The sequence below is a fragment of the Cygnus olor genome, chromosome 3 (genome assembly GCF_009769625.2).
Source record: "Cygnus olor isolate bCygOlo1 chromosome 3, bCygOlo1.pri.v2, whole genome shotgun sequence".
In the NCBI taxonomy this organism is placed as follows: Eukaryota; Metazoa; Chordata; class Aves; order Anseriformes; family Anatidae; genus Cygnus; species Cygnus olor.
Genome location: NC_049171.1, coordinates 54,255,675 through 54,269,322, shown reverse-complemented (window position 1 = coordinate 54,269,322; position 13,648 = coordinate 54,255,675). Strand labels below are relative to the sequence as shown.

General features: G+C 36.7%; 1 protein-coding gene and 1 long non-coding RNA gene across 2 annotated transcripts in view; one reads left to right on the top strand and one right to left on the bottom strand.

Annotated features, from left to right (window-relative positions):
• Positions 1-6,537, top strand: part of TBC1D32 (TBC1 domain family member 32) — an 86,760-nt gene extending 80,223 nt beyond the window's left edge. The window contains 3 exon segments of the mRNA XM_040552477.1: positions 811-951; positions 2,799-2,987; positions 5,857-6,537. Of these exon segments, the coding sequence (XP_040408411.1) occupies positions 811-951; positions 2,799-2,987; positions 5,857-5,976 (450 nt within the window). The 3' untranslated portion in view covers positions 5,977-6,537.
• LOC121067674 overlaps positions 959-13,648 on the bottom strand; it is a 112,615-nt gene continuing 99,925 nt past the window's right edge. Inside the window, exon 4 of the long non-coding RNA XR_005818377.1 lies at positions 959-1,067. This is a non-coding gene — a long non-coding RNA (uncharacterized LOC121067674). The remainder of the gene's footprint in view (positions 1,068-13,648) is intronic.

Genomic DNA, 13,648 nt, shown 5'->3' with positions numbered 1-13,648 from the left:
TTTAAGTGTCTTCTTCCATACAAGAGCTAGACAGCATTGCAAAGTTGCTGCAGTACTAATGTTCATTCTAAATACCTAAATGATTTCTCTTTCACAATATATCTTGAAGAAGCAAAGAAAAAACTGAATAATTAACCTATTTGCATAATTTCCACAATGTAAACTAAAATAAAATGTCAAAACATAAATGAGGAATTATCCAGCCATTAGACTGTAATGCTTACTGCCTCAGGAAGGTGGAAAATTCCAAAGGATGCGCACTAACCTTCTAGCACTAAGTCAAAGATTCATTACCTAGAAACCAAACACCAACACCGAAAGCTTTCCATAATGATAACCTCTGTTCCTTTTGCAGCACAAAACAAAATTTCACTCATACTCACCACACATACTGCAAAGAAACATGCACGTAGAAAACAACTTTAAATACAGCAGAAGTTCCACTTTTTATCCACTAGTAAAAGGGAAAAAAATCCAACAAAAATGAGTTGTTGTTTGTTTAAAATGCAGCAACATTTTCTCCCTCCCCGCTTTGAGAATTAAAGCATACATGCAATAAAGACTTAGATTGTTAATGCAAAGGATTAGTCAAGATATGTTTTATAACAGTTTCTAGCTTTGGATTTTCTTTAGTTTAACTACATGTTTCGCAAGACGTCAATGCAATTTTTTTCCATATTTGCTTATTTTATTTCCTATCTAAAATAATTGTGATGACTTATCTTACAAGTGTATATATTTTTATATATTATTCTCAGAAAAAAGTAACACACTTCTGTAACCATTTTCCCCAATTTTTTTGTTAATCAGGTGCACCTGCCTATTAGCACAGTGGAATCTGGCATCCATCCAGTCTATTTCTGCAGTGCACACTATGTTGAGATGTTGATGAAAGCTGAGTTACCACTTGTCTCCTCTGCCTTCCATATGGCTGGTTTTGCTCCGTCCCAGGTAACTGATGAAATATCAAAGTATCATCAACTTCCTGGTTTAAATCCACAAAATCAAAGATGTTCAGAATTGAAGTTGGAACTACTATGGTTTTTCTATACACATGCATGGTGGTTCTGAAACAGCATAAGAGATTGTTGAATGCATAGTGACTTACTTAGGGCATTTTAACGTAAATATTAACCGTCTTCTGTAGAGTAATGACAGTATACTGCAACTGATGATCTTCCATTACAAGTTCATGCAGAAAATCTGATAAAAGTGAGATGCTAAAAACTCAGATTTATCATTTAAAAAAATTAGAGTATATTATTCCCCAGAATAATTTTCAATGTTTTCCATGGGGAGGAAATGAGAAATTTGGGACAGGTATGTAACAGAAAGCAGTTCAGTTGATATCAGAACAAAAAAATACTTTTTAAGGACTACCATAACTATTACAATCAGGTAAAAAAGATAAAACAAAAACTTTTATAATAATGAAATGTTACTAGAGAAGAATATTCTCTAGTTAGTTTTTATTTAGTTAGTTTTTATTTTACATACTTACTACAGTGCTTTGGAAATACCGAATTCTATATACAGAATGTTGCTTATAAAGACTACAGTCATGATGAATTCAGCATAAACAGCTTCATGCCAATGCATAGGATATCTCACTGCAGTAAGAGAGCTTACTTCTGTTCCAAGGCAAGAAAAATATTTTTCATCTTATGCCTTTAAAATTCCCTTTTGCCAGGATTTGCAGCGTAAGAGGGGGCAGATGACAACTTTAAATAGTCAGTTTAGGATTTGGTCTTTGAGAAGAGTGACAAATAAGGGATTTTATCTCAACATAGGAATAATGAGGTGCCTATAATAAGATTCCTGTTCTGGCATTGGAAAACATGTGGGGATGGTCATTCCTTTCTTTATTCTTTGGGAACTTATTCTGTACTTTTTCATTGTTTGCATTCAATTTGTAATAAACTAGTTATAATTCTAAACTGCCAACAAATTTGTTTTTTTTTTCATTGAACATGTTACTGAAGTGCTATTGGTGGGTGCCACTGTATCTGCTGTCTGTGATTTTGCTGTTTTAGTGGAGGTTAAAAACAAACCCTGAGTGGTGAAAACAACTCTAATGTATTTAAGTGCCAATGTGCATCAATAAATACCTGAAAGTAGATATCGATGTAATGCCTAGAGTATGGCTTTTTTCATCCGATTGGAATCTTGGTACTTTTGCTACTGCATATTTTTAAATACTTCAAGGAGTGATTAACAGATTTGTGGTCTAGAACTAAATGATATGTGCTGTACACGTTGTAATACATTCTGATTTAGAACTGGAAAAAGGAGTTTCTAAATGTGTTCCATCCCCACTTCATTAAATGAAAAGGTATCTTAAGGAAGGGCCTAACATGCATTTATAAGGCAAAAACCACTTCAATTTAAAGGAAAATCTATATTGCACACACCTTCATCACCCTCATTACTCTCTTGACCACATTTAAAAAAAAAAAAAAAAAGAAAAGAAAAATCACCTTGTATTTCACTGGACTTGAAGTTTTATGCCTCAATCTCAACAGTTGCCATATATTCAGGTACAGTGATATGAACAGATATGATATAAACAGAAGCAGGGTGTGAGGTGTAGCAGAACTCAGTGAAACTATTTCGAAGCTGTGTTTTTTGGGGGAAGAAAAAGTGATTCTTGGCCTCTTTTGTACTTTCATCCCTTTTATTTTTGTAAGTAGGGTAGTGTTATAGGAAAAGGGCATTAGTACAGAAAAATTAGAAGATAATACTGATAAATTATGACTAAATATCTACAGCAATTTAATTATAATTTTATTCTCACCTAGATTTGTCTGCAATGGATAACTCAGTGTTTCTGGAATTATATGGACTGGAGTGAGATCTGTCATTACATTGCTACATGTATTTTCCTTGGTCCTGATTATCAGGTATATATGTGTATTTCTGTGTTCAGACACCTACAGCAAGACATCCTGAAGCATACTGAAGCCCAAGATCTTCAGGTTTTTCTTAAAGTAAGGGTTTATTTTTGAATTTTTTTTTTCAATTGCTGAAGGGAACCAAAACTCTCTATACTGAAAATTAATATACTACTTAATCTTAAGCACTTACTGAATTTCACCTATTGATTTTAACTGAGTGAAATAACACTTTAATTTTATTTTCTTCCTGGCAGGAAATTGTGGTTTAGTATTTTCCAGAGAATGGTTTTCCTGCATATTGTCCTGATCACCTCTCCTTGTAAGCAACTTAAATAGCCGCATTAAGTCACTAGGGCATTTGATTCAATTCCGTATATGTGGCCCTGATCTCATTAAAGTAGATATTCTTCAGAAGGGTGGGTTTACGCAGTGGTCTCCTTCTGAAGCCTGAAGAGATGTGGCACAAAGCTCAGTGATCTTTGTTATTCTGAACACATGCCAATTACTATACAATCAGCCTTTCTTAGATAATAGACAACTGCATCCTGCCAGTATACTAAAGCAAAAGCACAGCAATCAGGGGAAAAAATGGTGAACTCAACTTGGAATTTAAGATTTGTTGTTTGTCTTTCTTTCTATTGTGCTGAGTATATATAAGTAAGTCGGGATGAGACCAATACATATTCCTTTGGCAAGATCTTGACATAATATATTTGATACCACCTAAGCTTTACATTAAAATGAAGTCATCAGTTAACAGCAAGTCATTGCAAAATCAGTGACTTTGATCTCTGGTTTAATTATGGTTATTTTGGATATAACTACATCCATTTGACAATGGTAGACTTTTAATTCAATTAATTTATTAAATTTGTGGCAGCTCCGGATTTTGAAAGTTGTTTGTGCAATTCTTCTGATACAATAATATTCATCCTTCGGGTTATTTCAACTTCCAGAGTGAGTATGTGTGCGGTTTTGTTTATTTTTCTTTTGTGATCCTATATGGGATTTCTGGTCAATGGCAAGTTGAGTATGAGTCAACAGTGTGCTGTCACAGCCAACAGGGCCATCCATATCCTGGGTGCATTAGGCACAGCATGTCTAGCCAGTCGAGGGAAGGGATTGTCTTGTTCTGATCTGCGTTGGTGCGGCCTCACCTCGAGCACCGTGTGCAGTTTTGGGCACCACAGGATAAAAAGGACATAAAAGTATTAGTGTGTCCATAGGAGGGTTACGAAGATGATGAAGGGTCAGGAGGGCAAGACATGCGAGGAGCAGCTGAGGCCCCTTGGTTTGTTCAGCCCAGAGCAGAGCAGGCTGAGGGGAGGCCTCGTAGCGGCCTGCAGCTCCCTCACGAGGGGAGCGGAGGGGCAGGTGCTGAGCTCTGCTCTTTGGGGACAGTGACAGGACCTGAGGTAACGGCATGGAGCTGGGACAGGGGAGGGTCAGGCTGGGAGTTAGGGAAAGGTTCTGCACCCAGAGGGTGGTCGGGCACTGGGACAGGCTCCCCAGGGAAGTGGTTGATGCCCTATGCCTGTCAGTGTTCAAGAGGCATAAGGACAATGCCCTTAGTATTGTGCTAACTATTGGTTATCCCTGAAGTGTTCAGGTGGTTGGAGCTGGTGATCTGCATAGGTCCCTTCCAACTGAACTATTTTAAATATGAACAATATGTTAGCTTAGTCATTGTTCTTAAAAATGTTTGGTATACAGTCTAATGAGTACATCAGCTTGTTTGACCTAGTTTTGGTCAATATAACTTAAAAACTACTTACTTTTGATGGCATCAATCACGACAGTTGATGTAAATTATATAAGAGAATTGTATGTTGTCACCTGTACTATAAACAGACTAGAGATTTGTCATGGTACTGTTGTATTAGTGAGAAATACTCCATAATTAATGCATTATGGGAGTATTTACAATTCATTGAGAGCATTGCAGAAAAAGAAGAGTTAATGACATACTTTCACTGTAATCTTGCTTTTGATAGCTCTTAATTTAGCTAAAGAAAAAAAAAATCACTCTGTCATTTTATTCAATTTCATCTGTAGTATAGGCTTCATGTAGGGTTACCTGGGTTTAACACTTGCAAAGGTATTTGGTCAGTTACCCTTTTGTTGAAATACAAAAATTTAGGTTTGAGTTTTAGCCTGTAATTTCTTAGCACAGCATTCACAAATGTTAATTGTTGTAATGGAGCAATTCGCTCAAAAATAGAAGCCTAAACTATTCTAAGAACATAATCCAAGTTTAAAAAAACAAGAAAAAATAATAATAAAAAAAACTTTGAGTATTCATTTTATATTTTCTTAAGTAATGTCACATCTTCAACTTCATACTAGCAGTGGTCACTTGCTATATGAAGAAGTCCTGCTGCCTGTTTTCCTTCAAAGAACTGATAGTAATTTGTTTTCAAGCTTCTAATCTGCATTATATTTCATGAAAAAATGATGATCTGATAGCAATACACGTTTGTTGCTATTATCTAATGAGTAGTTATATCTAACTAGTAAAATTAAAAACAAATATTGTTTTTCTTAGTATATAAATGTACTTTCATTTGCACATAAAGAAAGAAGTTGGAGACAACTTTGCTGTGAATTAAGATGATGTTATGCCTTTTTCTTTAAAAGAATATTTTAGTACCTGATGTTGCCTTTTTAAAGCTCACTTTATTTTCATTAAAAATCTTCATATGTCATACTTTCCAAAAATGAGATGAACAACTTGTGTGAAAAAACTATTTGTTACCAAGAGTTAAGGAATTACTGGAAGTACCGTCTGGAACCGATATGCTGATTATTTATTTCTAAATATATTAACATATGTGTACTTTAAGTACTCAAGCCATGGCAAGCAGAACAAAACTAACTCTGTTCGGCAGCCTGGAATTCATTACATTTGAGTCATGCATCTTTTTTCTTATCTAATAAATGTTCTCTGTGTGTATTTTTGCAGGAAGAAGCACTCCATGGATTTCGAGTGAGTGATTATCTAGAATACATGGAAAGCCTGGAGCTGATCTACAGACCAGCGCTGCTGAAAGACATGAAGAACATCAGAGTACAGAATACATAGATCAAGCAAGATAGATTTTTCCCAGTTTTGGTTACATTATTTAAAAGAATACTGATTATTTGATACATCAATCTGCACTAATACAAGTCAGGCTGTGTAAATGTATATACTGTAAAATAAATAAGGAGGTTTTTCAGAATATAGTTTTTGCAAAAGGACTTCATTTAAATTGGATGACTTAGAGTAATCACATTTTCCCAGACAGGCTATATGCATAGCCTCATTTTTATTTGAGAGAAAGCCGCTTCAGAAATCACCTGTAGATTGTTGGAAGTGTCTTCCTTAAAATGCGTAGAACTTGCTTCCAAATCAATTCATTATTGTCATATCCTTGTAGCACAGTCCTAAAAACTTCATGTATTGTAAAGGTCTAACAAAGTGATTTTTCTTAGAAGCAACTGTTAGTATGTATTCATATGCATGAGAACTGAACAAATGAAAAATAAATTCTCTGTACACAGCCGTTCTGACTCTGTGGATAAGGTTGAGAAAAGAGTGATCAAATGCATGCAATGAAACAAGACTGATATTCCCTTTTTTTTTAATAAATCATTTTATGTCTTAAAACGTCTATTTGTAACATATAATTTTGGTATGCATAAATGAATGAGAAGTCCCTAAGCAGCCTGCTTTTCATCTCTCTGAAAATAATCATCTTTAAAGATTTTGATTTCATTTAAACAGGGAAACACTGATATAAAGTTTCATCTACACTTCCCTTTCATCATCAGTGAAATGCAAGAATTAAGGCTGCTAGAATTAAAGCTGTGTTTTCTAACACTGGTGCAATATAGGTAAAAGTTTAAAGTTGTTGAAGTTGATTGAAATTCAGTTTCAGAGGAAACATGTTTTCTTGAAGAGCACTGTATCCCATTTGCTCTAGGATAGATTTTAGATGTCCGTGGGCAGCTGAGTGAACATTCTAACACCTTTCTTTTCTATATTACGTTATATAACTGTTAAATAGATATCTAATCCAGGGAAGAAAAAAAAAATATGCAAGACAGAGCAAGCTTCTTTGCAAATACTTAGTACTAACCGTAGTGGTCACTGTAGATATTATGTCTCATTTCTCTTCTTACTCCCTCTACCAGTGAAAAAGTGAATAAAGCACATCCTAGCAATCACCTGCCAAGCCGAAGCTTCCTCTCCTGTCTTGCCTCACACCCTCCACAGTATTTGGAGATTGCTTTTTCTTTTCACTTTGCAAGAATTTTACTTGCTCAGTTCTGTATTTGGTGGGCTCCTCTGTTAAGGGTTTTTCATCTGTGCTTTGTTCAGTAATAGTACTGATGTTGCTACATAAAAAGGCCAAAAGGCCTTTGGATAGGTTCTAAAACTGGTGCATAACTACTCTGAAGAAATTTACTAAGAAATCTTATTCCTGTGTGATGAGTTGGCTCCCAAGCAGTTGATTAGGCAATGACTATCATTTTATCTTCCTGGTTAGAGGTGGGAAGCAGTCTGCTTTCAAAAGTGTCACAGTCAGTAGGCAAGTCTTAGATGAAAGTTGACTTAATGGAATAAACCAACTAATGGCTTTAGTGGATTCATCTGTATACACCCTCCTATCCCAAAATACTGAATGTATCTTTTTCTTACCAGGTAAGAAATTTCTTCAGATTTCAGTCTAGTTTCAGCCAAAATAATCGTTGCACTACTTCAATCCAGGGTGAAATAACCTGTTCTTACAGCTACCTTTAAAGAGATTTTTGTTTTTTGTAATTACTTCACCTAGAAAGTTCTGTATCTTACAATATCAGATGTTCAGTACCTTGATATTTTCAATGACATTTCTTCTTTATCAAATGAAACAAGATTCAGCTTCTCTAGCAAAAAGTTACTTATCAACTCTATTCTTATAGGAGTAAGACTGTTGGGTGAAGTATAGACAGCCAGCATGATTGGTCAACTGTCTGCTGATGCTACTTTAATAATTAAAGCAGTATAAACTCCCCAAATGCATGCTAGTTATGTTTACCAGGTGATGTTGCATAGAGTTAAGCATTAAGAAGTTCTTTATTCAGTTAAAGAACAAAGGAAATTTTGATATTTTATCGACACTTGCAATAACATTCTCTTTACAGAATGTTTGGATTTTCAAAAATATTTTGATTAGAATTCAGATACAATAAAACATTTTTAAAACACCAACAGAAATGACAAGTGTTGAATTTAGACTTACCAATTTCATTCGACACTTTACTGTGAGTTAAGCTAAACGTTACTGTGAAATTCTTGAAAAATAACTTCACTGGATAAAATGAATGTGTGAGCACATACACATTCAAATTATAAAAGTACATTAGAACCTGCAGTGAATTTCTGTAATTACATGTAACCTGAGCGTGAGCACTACTGACAAAGGTTTTGCCACTAATTTCTATTTTCCTGACTGTGCATTTCATAAGTTCATGGGTTTAACTTTTTTCCTATCTACAAAAAAAAAAAAAAGTTTTAAATATTTTTGGACTTCTGTGAACTGTGTTGGCTTACCTACATTGATAAAAGAGGCTGGCAAGTATGAGAAAAGAATTATGACAACAAGTTTTTGCCTGACACCAGGGTCAAAGGATGTTAAGACTCACATCAAATCTGTCCTTTTAACCTTAAAAACAGTCTCTTTTAAAAAAAAATATCTTTTTAAAAAATAAGACAACTGTGTTGGCTTACTTCCCTAAGCAACCAAATGACAAACAACCAGACTGTGAATAGGCACTAGGAAACATACATATGTGTGGTTTTAGGAATTCTACACATTTTAAGGAGATTTTTGATAGTTATTAAGGTACCAATTATAAAGCTATCAATTCCTTTATCAGCAGCAGATATTTGTCCAGAAAATTAGCTCCTGTACTATGCATTTGGGTAACCCAGGGACTCTTAACAGCTAAATAGCTGCCGCTTTATATTACTTATCCCCTAAGAAAGAGAGAGGTACTGCAGAGCTGACCCTTAATACCAATGAGTTTCATCAATATTGCATCACATCAATGCAAAGAAGTACAGCACACAATAATCAGAAAGATGAGTCGAATGCTAATATAAAGCCAACACCCTGAGCACCCAATTGCTCAGACAAAAGCACTTTTTACATTGCCTCCAGCAATTAAATCAGCTGCAGTTTCCCCATCTGCAAAACGGCTTACAATAGCATACAGCCCATGTAGGAGCTGGGATGGTACATTACAGTATTTGTAAAACATTTAATGCATGAAAATGTAAATACTAAATATTAGTACCTGATAATAACATAAAATTCCATTGTGCCCTTATAACAGAAGCAGAACATCAGCACACAGTACTAGGAGACTGAAACGGAGTTTGAAGTGATGGTAGTCAGGGAAACCACTAGCATCTTCTTTGGATCAAGGGCAGTCTAAAAACAAATGACCATTTAAGCAAGAGATATCTGAAGACATGCTGACATGCCATATTACCTCTGGTTTGAAGGCTCCCTCACCCAGCCTTGCTGGCTTACATATAAATTTCTTCCTTCACTCAACTCCCCATTTCTTTCAGGGAAATAATTAAGCATAGGAAAACAATAAAATAAACAGCTAGTAAGTCTACTAAGATGTAGGCATTTTCTGTCTGCCTCTAAATCTATATATTTCCAGTTTCCTTTTTTCTGCTTTCCATCTCAATCATACTTATTTCTCTCAGTCTTTTTCTCTCTCTTATTTTCAGCTTTCATTTTACCCAGTCCCCAACATGCCCCCAGTCTAAGAACTGAAGGATAAGCGCTTTTCCTTGCTTACATCTAACAAGTGCAATTAAACATGGTTTAAAGGAAACATAAGGGGGGGAGGGGAAATGGGGGGACACAGAGGAATACGACACAAACATTACCAACAACAAAAAACACACAAACAACCAAAGAAGCACAGGAAACACTAAATAAAACCCCAACTTGAATAAGTTGAGAAAGCAATTGTAAGTAGACACATCCCCCAAGCTATGCAGTCCTGACCCACTGTCCTACTGCAAGGAGCTACCAAACCACTGCTACGTCCACCCGTCTCTCTCATCACCCCAAGCATCAGCGGGGAAGCCAAGCTGATTAGAAACATCTGTATTATCCCTAAGACAAGGTGTTTCCAGACCACCTCCTTTAGCAGCCTCTGTAGCACGACTCAGCCGTTTGGGATGAAATCAGTAATATACAGAAATAATTTTCACCTGGTCATGCCTGCCATGTTGCCTTTTGCCAAGTTATTTTACTTCTGAAAACTTTGCGTATCTATCATCTACAAAAATGCAAGTAATGTTTACTTGTTTTCGTTCAAATGACAGATCTGCAGGTGGAAGCAGTTAGCTTCCTCATTACCATATATTGTGTTCATGCAACAAGAGGAATACCAGAGCTGAAAGCAAATAGAAAAAAAAAAAATAAAAATCCTTTACATTTAGTAGGAAAAAAACACTAGATCAAAGTTAAGACAGTTATACTCTAAATTGTTTTTCATTATTTTAAGATGTCCAACTCAAACAGCCACTAGGTCAACAGAGAAACAGTCTCAGCTCCTCTAAACCATTTTGTGTTGTCTCAAAGTACTGTCCAGCTAATCCACAGCGATATTCCATTGATTTCAAAAGAAGCTGACTTTGGTTAACATCCAACTCAGATTACAGCAGGTCCTTCACTCACTAGTGAGTTAGAGCAGCAGCTCCTGGGAAAGACTGTCAGGGCATCTTCCAACAAGACGTGTTATTGGACATCATTACTAAAAAACAACCACTGAGAGCAGTTATATCAAGCGACAGCTCCTAAGGAAACAGGCTTATCCCTATCCACCTGCCCAGAGCAAGGACACGTAGCAGGACTCACACCACTGGCAGGAAATGCAACATACCCAGTGATTTGGGAGAAATGTTAACACCTGCTTTCAGAACACTTCCAGATGACCCAAAAACTGATGGAGTGGTAAATAAAGACTGAGACAAGTAAGTCATAGAGATTTATCTGGGTCAGTTGGTGAAGCAGGCTAATTAGGACACATGATTTTTAATATAGCCAACTGCCAGACCATATATCTCAACCAGGGTTAGCACCGTGTTTAAACATGAAGGACTTTGTTGTGAAAGGCAGGGACAGGGACAAGTTTGCTATCCACAAAGAATCCCAACTCTGTTGCAAGAGAGAAATTTGTGAGTCTTGGCTAAGAAAGGAATCCTAATTTGTGAATAAAGAGACTATCTTCTCTATTAATAACATTAGGAACTATTAAAGAAATATTCCTGTTCCATTCCCTAAACTTCCAGGAAGCATGTGTAAAACTCAGAAGATTGAGAAAAGAGCTACAAGATGCACTTAAGTAAATGCCATAAACTTAGGGTCCTATCAGGATGAAAAGTAAGGGTCCTATGAGGATGAAAAGTAAAGAAGGGGGAACTACAAGCAAAATGCTGAGACGAAGACCTGACAAAGCACAAATGGGGACAAGGATAAGGAACAAACCTCCTGGTCACACTAGCTGAGGAGCTATCAAGCAGCAGGTGTCACTTCCAGGAAAAGCAACGTGGACTTCACAGCTGGTACGCTTGTGAGCCAGGGGGCCAGACTGGGAGGGTGCAGAAACTGCAGAGCTCTGCACACCAATGGGGACATGTAGGGAAAACAGGAGCAGAAGGAAAAGAGGCAGGAGGATAGGTAGGAAAGAGCTGGCTATGTGTATGTTTGTCTGGCCAAGCCCTGCGCCTGGTCACCACAGTCTGTCCTATCTTCTAGTTCTCTCTTATTAAATCTTTTCCTGACTATCTGTGTATTTGCACCCTCCTTAGTGCCAACTCCTGGCGAGACCTGGATGTGGGTGAGCAAACCTCAGCGCCAGCTGCCGGAGTTGGGCTGGGGAAAGGCACCCTGGCCCACAGTGCTGGCTGCTGCAGCGAGTGGGGTTGGCTGCCACCAGCCACCAGGCAGTGGCCGTGCAGTGTGTCGGGGGGAGTTGTGGATGGAGGGACAAGGGGAGAGTGTGCGAGTGCTGCATGGGAGCAGTGAGCTCCAGGCTGGACCAGCCGGAGCCCCATGACATGGGTATGAGGGCCTGGCACCTGTGTAGGGATAGTTATTTGTACAAGGAAGTTAACTGTCCACTAGAACAGGTTTGCTTTTAAGGTAGTAAATCATCAGATCGATATTAACAGTCAAGATCTGGTATTTTGAGATATGTGCTGCTCTAGAACACAGGCCATACTAAAATATGTAATTTGTTCCAAGTTCCACAGCCTGCTTTTCATAGTTTTATTTCTAGAATATGTATTTTTTAAATTGCATTCATTTATTATTAAATGGGATATGATATTTTCGAGTTATCTTTGATGTATTTTAGGTAAATAACAACAACTAAAAGAGTCTGAATTGGACATATATCTGGGGTAGAACAGCAATAAATAAATAAATAAGAATTTAACAGTAGGTGGTAATGATGGAACAAAGTTCCCATGTCAAATTACAATATATACCACATTGGAGTAGAACTGTAGATACAATTTTAAGTAGCCTGAGCAGATGGAAAATCAAAACTTGTTTAAAATATAACATCATTACATTAGTGTCAGAAGAAGCAACTAGCATTTATTCCCTGTAAGGAAGTCATTTGGAGAGCTGCAAAATTTGTACCATTTCTGCAAATCAGTGAAATATATTCATGACACTTCTTCTGGCATTTTATTTATTAACTGGATACACCTAAATAGAAAAGGTATAATTCTTGTTTCAAAGCTAGCTTATTGCACCTAGTACCCAATCATTTAAAATGTTATTTCTGGACACATAGACCATGTGCTTTCGGATTCCACTTTTGATCAAATTCTAAGCTAACACAGAGCAAATCTTTTATTTTCAGATCATGAGTGAGGTACCAGCTTTAGTGCTTCAGCTAACAAGAACTGCTCAAAAAGTTTCATATACTGAGCAGACTGACAGGAAAAAAAAACAAAACACCTCTATTCCTCCAATACCAAGCAACCAGTAAATTGAAAAAGCATGATGCTGTTTGATTCTGTTTCAGCAGGAAAAAAAGGAAAAAAGTTTTAAAGCTTAACATACAAATGCACTGGTGCATAGGGAGGTATCAGCATGACTTGAAAAATTAGTTTAGATGGGGTTAAATTGGGCACTGACATTTGACTAATATTTCATCAGGTCGGTTTCCTGCTCAGAAATAGAACAAGACAGGGAGAACACATGAAACTACCTCAGAATGATGAATGGGGAAAGCAGGCATTTTTGTGGTAGATTTCTAAAGAAATGAACAGAGCAAAAATAAAAACTCCAAGGTAAATTAACCATTTGAAAGAAATCAATGTTTATTCTCTCAAAAGCTTTTATCTGTTCTCGGTATTTCCCATTTCTAAGTCAGAGTCCATCATGGTATCACATTCATCCATGAAGTGGGAACTAGCTTCTTTTAAAATGCACTCTGCTTTATAAATGTTGCTTTATATTAATGCAGACATTCATAAGCCAATACAACAACTCGTATACGCAGCAGCATCCCTCTGCATCACAGCTGCAGGTAAGGTCACTGCTGTAAGAAAGCAATATTCCTAATAAAACCTGGAGGCTGAGGGTCTCACCATGCTGGTAAAATGAACGTTAATTGAAAGGGGAAGGAGTGCCTAATAACAAAATCCATTTGTCAGCTGTTCTCTAGAGCTGAAGATGAAA